The following is a 7,954-nucleotide window of genomic DNA, read 5'->3' on the forward strand; positions in this document are numbered from 1 at the left end:
TAAAATAGAAATGAGTAATTTATATACCTGATTAGAAGAAGGCAGATTTGTCCATTGTAGCAGCAAACTTCTCAAATCAATATTGATTTGTGTTATACCAAAGGTAGGTGCATAATATTTCCATATGTAATTAGCAAAATTGCCAGTGATTAAAATATGATTGATATCATCAATTCCTTTCCTATTACAGCAATAGCAATCAGTAGCATTACTTCCAAATTTCTGTAAATAGTCATATGTTGGAAGTTTGCCTCTCAAAGCTCTCCAAATAAAGAAAGATATCTTGAAAGGAATATGTTTATGCCACACACTGTTATTAATGATATCTGTAGACTTTTTCTTTCTAATAACCTCCCAGGCTGAAGCAATAGTAAATTTACCATTCTCTTCAGGTGTCCAAATAGCAGTATCCTCTATGTTAATGTTATATTTGAATTGAGTTTGCATAATATCAGGTACCATAGTTGGAGGAACATGTTGTCTAACATATCTTTCATTCCATATACCATTAGTTAGGAAATCAGAAACATGAATGTTATTGAGGCTTGATATATTAATAACCTGATTGGCTAGAGCCTCATTTCCTAACCAATTATCCCACCAGAAACTGGAAGAACCTGAGTGAATATTCCATTTAATATAAGACTCCACAGCCTGTCTGTTTCTAGTGAAGTATCTCCATACCAATGAATTACCAGTATCATATTTCTTGGCTACAGGGTTAGCTCTTTTACAGTATTTAGCTTTAAGAAATTTGCTCCACAAAGAATTTTTAGTCCTAAATTCCCACCACTGCTTATATTGAAATGCTATACATACATCTTCAAGATTCCTAACACCAATACCACCTTCATTAGTAGGATAGGCTAAAGTTTCCCAAGATGCCCAATGATATTTCTTACCATCTTTATCCATACCCCAAAAGAAATCAGCAATAACATTTTTGATATATTTGAGGGTAGTTTTAGGAGGAGATACAGCAGCTAACAAATGTATTGGAATAGATTGTAATACATGTTTCACTAAAGTAATTTTGCCTCCAAAGTTTAAGATTTTAGCATGCCACCCAGAAATCTTCCTGATAATCTTCTCCACAATCCCAGAAAAGTAAATAATCCTTTGACCCCCAACATATAAAGGACAACCAAGATAAGTAATGGGGCTATTTTGTATACCAAAGCCAGTTTCAATCTTAATGGAGTTAATAATAGCTTGATTAGTCTTGGTAGTAACCATGAAGAAACTTTTATCTTTATTTACCTGTTGATCAGAAATCAATTCATACTCTTCAATAGTTTTAACAATAAGCTGAAGAGATTGTCTATCAGTAGAGGTAAATATAATAATATCATTAGCAAAAGATAGATGATTGATTTGAGGCCCATTGCTATCCATCTGGAAACCAATATAATTCTGATTATGATATAAAAGGTTAAGCTGTCTTGAAAATAATTCAGCACCTAAAATAAAAAGTGCTGGAGACAAGGGATCCCCTTGCTTCAAACCTCTAGTAGAATGGAAGAAACCATGCCTTCTTCCATTGATCACCACTGAATACCAATTATTGTTCATTATTCTCCATACCCTGTCTATAAATAATTCTCCAAATCCCATTTTTCTCACTACCAGGCATGTATAACTCCAAGAAACTCTGTCATAAGCCTTAACCATATCCAACTTGAGAACCACATTCTTCCCTTCTTTAGGTAGTTTAATGCCATGAATAATTTCCTGAGCCAACATCACATTCTCAGATATACTTCTTCCTTTAACAAAACCAGACTGATTTTCAGAAATGAGTAATGGTAAAATAGGAGCCAATCTAGTACTCATAATCTTAGAAATGATCTTGTTAGTAAAATTACTAAGACTAATAGGTCTAAACTCTTTCATTTTGTTAGGATTATCCACTTTAGGAAGAAGAATTAGACAAGCATGGGTCATATGCTTAGGCATATCATAACCATTGAAAAAAGCCTGTACTGCAGCAAGAAGATCATCTTTTCTAATATCAAAGCAAGTTTGATAAAACTTGCCTCCAATACCATCAGGACCAGGTGCAGAATGAGGGTTCATATTCATAACCACATTTCTCAATTCATCAATATTAGGCATTCTTTCTAGGGTTTAGGGTTTAGGGTTTAGGGTTTAGGGTTTACGGTTTAGGGTTTTTTTTTGAGCCAAAATCACTGTTTCTTTTTCTTTATCAACATTGAGACGATTAAGAAATAACTAGTGCTCATATACACCATTGAATAAAAGAATATGAATAGGTGATGCAGATCCAAATGTAGGACTGTCTCACAGGCCATTGCTGTCGTTCTTGCTGTGTATGTAGGACTGTCTCACAGGCCATTGCTGCATCCCAAGTCGTTCTTGCTGTGTATGTACATGTTATTCAAAGACTCGCAGGACTTGATCTTCTTGTGTTGCGGTAAATGGAACTTTGGCTCTCTTGGCATGGTAGGATTCTTTGCTGACCTTCTAGGAATGAAAGGCCTGTCAAAGTAGGGCATTGGTTGAGCTTTTGGAACAAGTTCCTTTCTCAGCCTCCTAATTTCTTCTTCCTCAGCCATCTTCTGTAGTCTCTCTCTTTCCATTTTGTATTTTTCAATATAGCTCAGTTTTTCCGCTACCTGATTGTCGAACTCAAAACGTTCAACAGCCCTAATGTCACTGTGCAGCACCAGATCAACTGGCCTTGTGATCTCTTTTACCGGAGGCTTTGACAAACACTCTGGATCGTCTGTTGTCCATGGAAGGCCTTGTGCAATTGGTATCCTCTGTTTCTCCTCTTCCTCCACCATTTGTTGCACTTTCTTAACAAATTCTTGCTACTTGTTTTTTCCCCTTTCCTCAGTTATAAGTTTGAAGGGCTTCTGGGAGGTTGGTTTGCGATGTCTTCTCTTCCAGCTTCTTCTAGGAAGCGTGCCTATTGATTCAGCACTATCGCGTCTGCTTCTTTGAGCACCACCTGAAGTCCTGCTTGAAATACTGAAGCATCCATGGCTGCTATCCAATGAGGAGGCACGATGCGAATCCAAGCCTAAACTCTCGGAGGTGAGGAAAAAATCCGGTGGACAAAACGAAGATGAAGATACCTGTGTCTCAGGAATCATGGGGGGTTGTAAGCCTTGTTGTTCCTTGCTAGACTCTTCTTCCTTTTCATCTTTTTCCCCTTTCTCCTCGCACACATTTTTTTTTGGTGTGAGGAGCTTCTCAAAAGCCTTGACAAGATTTAACACTTTCCCAGAACTAGAGTCAGGTACACTTTGTCTTGCTTCTTCCAACAACCTCTCCCTCCCCCTCTTTATAGTCCCAACAACATTCATTCCACCCGAACCCACCCCTTCCTTTGACGTTTCCGCCAATTCAACTAATTCACCCTCAGAAATTGAAACAGGAACTGTTACCTCCTGGTTGTTCCTGACTGGCAAATCACCCATACACCCAGTAATACTCTGAACGTTTGAAATCAAGGACTTGTCATCGCGATCCAACTTCTCTACTTCATTGTCCTCCTCCTGTTCATTTCCACTACGATTCTTGAAGAACTCTTCTTGAGAAGCCCTGAGAGTCTCGTAAGCAACACAAAGACACTTCTTTTTCTCATCACCAACCTTATTACACTTACAAACCATTGAAGCGCTCACTTCATCTCTATTAGACTTCTTCTTCTTGGCAATAACAAACTTCCTCTGACGAATTTTGTTTTTGGGTGAAGGCGAAGCCAATTGACTAGTATTAGGGTTTCTGGAAACTGACTTTTGGGTTTTCATCGCCGATTTGGCCATCATTGGTGATTTACAAGATTTTGAAAACCCCGGACTATTTTCGACATTTGGGTTCAAATTTTTGGTATTCTTGGAGCATTTCTTAGGCGTAAGCCTAGTGGATTTGCAGTTGGACTCCATCAGTCACTGTAGGGTTTAGGGTTTAGGGTTTAGGGTTTAGGGTTTAGGGTTTTTTTTATTAAAACGACCCTTGAGGTGGGTTAGGGGCTTAGCAACACCCCCAGGCCTTAATATTTATAAAAGAAAATTTACATGAAGGGGGACTTAAAGCCTTACCTTCTATCATTTGGTAGGTTATGAATAGATTACTCTACTAAGAGTAATTTATTCTACCTTTATACAATAAGATGCACATAAAAGAAAAATACCTAGAGAGGATACATTTATCTAATAATGCATAAACTAGGGAGACTCTCCCTTTACATGTTTAAGATAAAGTTTAGTAAACTAATTCAACTAACTATTTCTAGTTAAAGAACAAATTTACATGCCAAATGAAATTTTTAACAATCAATATGTATATTGATTATTATGGTGGAAATTTGATTGACTTGATCTTCCTTCTTCTGAAGTTGTATATATCCATCTTCTCCAACATATAGCTTCCTCTAATTGTCCCCTTTAGTTGTTGTGGAGTATAAAAATGTTGTGGAATGTCTATCGTGTGGCTCCATTTTACTAGTAGATCTGCAGTGTTATTAGCTTCTCTATAAATGTGTTTGCAATGAAAGTACTGAAGTTTACTTATTGTTTGAAGTAGTTGCTGGACAGTTTGTTGACATCTCCATGGAGGTTTGATAATGTTGTTGATCCATTGACAAATCATTTCTGAATCTACCTCCAGCTCTATGTTTTTGTATCCATGCTGTTCACACCATTCTATCCCAAAAGTTGCTGCTTTTAACTCTGCAAAATTATTAGTACCTATACCAAATGGAACTGAAAATGCATATATTAATTTCCCCTGGTGATCTCTAAGAACACCACCTCCACCTATCTTACCATTATCAGCTAAGGCACTACCATCAGTGTTAAGTTTATAAATATATTGTTTTGGTTTAATCCATCTAACCATGATTACTTTATAATGGTGTTTACACTGTTCCACAATATTAATCAAACTCTCCCAATTAGACTGCGATGGTATATTAGGAAAAGTTAACTTTACTACCTGCATTGTTTCTTTAAAAATACCATACTTAACCTTTTGTATACTAGATTGCTTGCCTCCATATTTCACTGCGCACCTGTTTTTCCAACACTTGATGAATGATATTTCCAGATGTGTTTAGCAAAATTTCCTGTGACTAAAATATGATTAATATCATCCTTCCCTTTCTTATAACAACAATAGCAGTCCATTTCTTCTCTTCCAAATTTTAGCATACTTTCATTTGTAGGAAGTTTACTCCTCAAAGCTCTCCAAATAAAGAAAGATACTTTGAAGGGTATTTGCTTAGTCCAGACTATCTTATTAATAGGATCTTTATTGTGTTTCTTCCTAATAATTTCCCATGCTGAGGATATAGAAAACTTTCCAGAATCTGCAGGAATCCATATAGCTGAATCTTCACTACCTTCTTGATAATTAAAATTTGTTTGCAAAATATTGAGAACCAACTGTGCTGGAACATGTTGTCTTACCAAACTCTCATTCCAATTACCATCAGTTAGATAATCTTTTACCTTTCTATTATTCAAACTGGATATATTTTCACATTCATTGGCCATGGCTCCACTCCCTAACCAATTATCCCACCAGAAATGACAATTACCAGACTTAATATTCCATTTAATAAGTGATTCAACTTCTAGTCTGTTCCTTGTTAAATACCTCCATACTAGAGAATCTCCAGTGTCATACTTTTTAGCCACTGGATTTGCTCTTTGGCAGTATTTTGCCATTAAAAATTGACTCCAAAGAGATTTCTTAGTTCTGAATTCCCACCACTGTTTATACTGAAAGGCTTTACAAACATCATCTATAAGTCTTACTCCAATACCACCTTTATTAGTTGGATATGCCAAAGTATCCCATGAAGCCCAATGGTACTTTTTGCCCTCATTATCCAAACCCCAAAAGAAGTCAGCAATTACTTTCTTAATATGAGATAAAGTAGTCTTTGGAGGGGACATAGTTGCTATAGTATGTATAGGACTAGATTGCAAAACATGTTTCACTAGAGTAATTTTTCCTCCAAAACTCAGAATTTTTGATTGCCAGCCTGAAATCCTTCTTATCACCTTGTCCACAACTTCTGAGTAATAACTGATTCTTTGTCCTCCAACATATAATGGGCATCCTAAATAGCTAATAGGACTGTACTTAATACCAAATCCTGTCACTAATTTGATGTCCTCTAATATGTTATGATTAGTCTTAGAAGTAACCATGCAAAAGCTTTTGTCTTTGTTCACCTGCTGATCAGAAGCCCTCTCATAATCCTCAATAATCTTCATTATTAGATTCAAAGACCTTCTATCAGTTGAAGTGAATATAATAATATCATCAGCAAAGCTAAGATGATTAATTTGAGGCCCATTCTTCTCCATGTTGAACCCTCTATATACTTTGTTATTATAAATGAGATTTAAGTTCCTTGATAGAACCTCAGCTCCAATAATAAACAAAGCTGGAGATAATGGATCACCCTGCTTGAGACCCCTTGTAGACTTAAAAAATCCATGCCTTTTACCATTAATCACTATAGAATACCAGTTGTTACACATTATTCTCCAGGCTCTATCTATAAAAATTTCACTAAAACCCATTTTTCTTAAAACTATACAAGTATAAGCCCATGAAACTCTGTCATATGCTTTAACCATATCCAACTTGATCACTGCATTCATACCCTCTTTAGGTAATTTAATACCATGAATAACTTCTTGTGCCAACAAAATGTTTTCAGAAATGCTTCTTCCTTTAACAAAACCAGACTGATTGTCTGATATAATCTTAGGAAGAATGGATGCCAACCTGGTACTCAAAATTTTGGAAATAATTTTATTAGTAAAATTACTAAGGATCACAGGTCTATAGTCTTTCAATTTGTTAGGATGAGCCACTTTAGGAAGTAATACAAGGCAAGCATGAGTCATGTATCTAGGCATAATTTTACCACTAAAAAAAGAGTTTACTGCAGCCAATAGATCATCTTGAATAATGTCAAAACAAACTTGATAGAATTTTCCTCCAATACCATCAGGGCCTGGTGCAGAGTTGGGATTCATACCCATTATAATACCTTTCAACTCATCAACACTAATCATTTTGTCCAAATCATAGTTTTGTTCTGCTGTAACCAACTCAGGAATACACTGTACTAAATCCTCATTAATTTTATCAGATTTTCCAGTGAAAATATTCTGATAATACTCACAAGCCTCCTTAGCAACATTATCCTCTCCCTGTATCCATACTCCACTGTCATTCATTATCTTATGAATGAACATCTTATTTCTTTTTCCTCTAATCACAGCATGAAAATATTTTGAATTTGCATCCCCCTCCTTCATCCAATGTAACTGAGATTTTTGTTGTAAAATAGCATATTCTAATTTCATATACTTAATATAGTTTGCATTAGCATTACTCCATTTTTCTCTACTAATACTACTACTATCCAGAATCATATCTTCTTCAGCACTTTTAACAGCTTCCTCATACTGTTTTACCTTTTCAAATACATCCCCATATTCTTTTTTGGACCAATCTCTTAAAGTTTTTGTAAGTCTCTTTAGCTTAGTATGTAAAATCCACATAGGTTCCCCTTTAACATGTCTATTCCAACAATTGTTCACAGTTGATAAGAAATGGTCATTCTCAGTCCAATAATTAAGAAACTTAAAATATTTAATAACAGTTGATTGATTATTATTTATTTCCATCAATAGAGGACTATGATCTGATCCAACTGAAGGAAGGTGAGTAATACTGCTTTGAGGCATCTTATCCAACCAATTATCATTCACCATTCCTCTATCCGGTCTTTTCCACACTCTATCACCATTCTTCCTATGGTTACACCAGGTATAATTCTGACCACTGTAACCCATGTCCACCAGTCCACTGGCTTCTATAACACTTATAAACTCCAGACTTTTACTAATATTATAATCTCTGCCACCTTTCTTTTCCTTGGTAGATGAGATTACAT

At 35.7% G+C, this 7,954-nt stretch overlaps 1 protein-coding gene and 1 pseudogene across 1 annotated transcript; both read right to left on the reverse strand.

The window, feature by feature from the left end:
- Nucleotides 1-2,168: 2,168 nt before the first annotated feature.
- Nucleotides 2,169-3,917, reverse strand: LOC109119502 (microtubule-destabilizing protein 60-like; annotated as a pseudogene).
- A 406-nt stretch (nucleotides 3,918-4,323) lies between these two features.
- LOC138342208 (uncharacterized) lies at nucleotides 4,324-4,869 on the reverse strand. Its single transcript, XM_069294433.1, has one exon. It carries the CDS (start codon nucleotides 4,867-4,869, stop codon nucleotides 4,324-4,326), a length of 546 nt encoding a protein of 181 aa, XP_069150534.1.
- Nucleotides 4,870-7,954: the final 3,085 nt, after the last annotated feature.

This window comes from Solanum lycopersicum, chromosome 2 (genome assembly GCF_036512215.1).
Source record: "Solanum lycopersicum chromosome 2, SLM_r2.1".
Taxonomy (NCBI): domain Eukaryota; kingdom Viridiplantae; phylum Streptophyta; class Magnoliopsida; order Solanales; family Solanaceae; genus Solanum; species Solanum lycopersicum.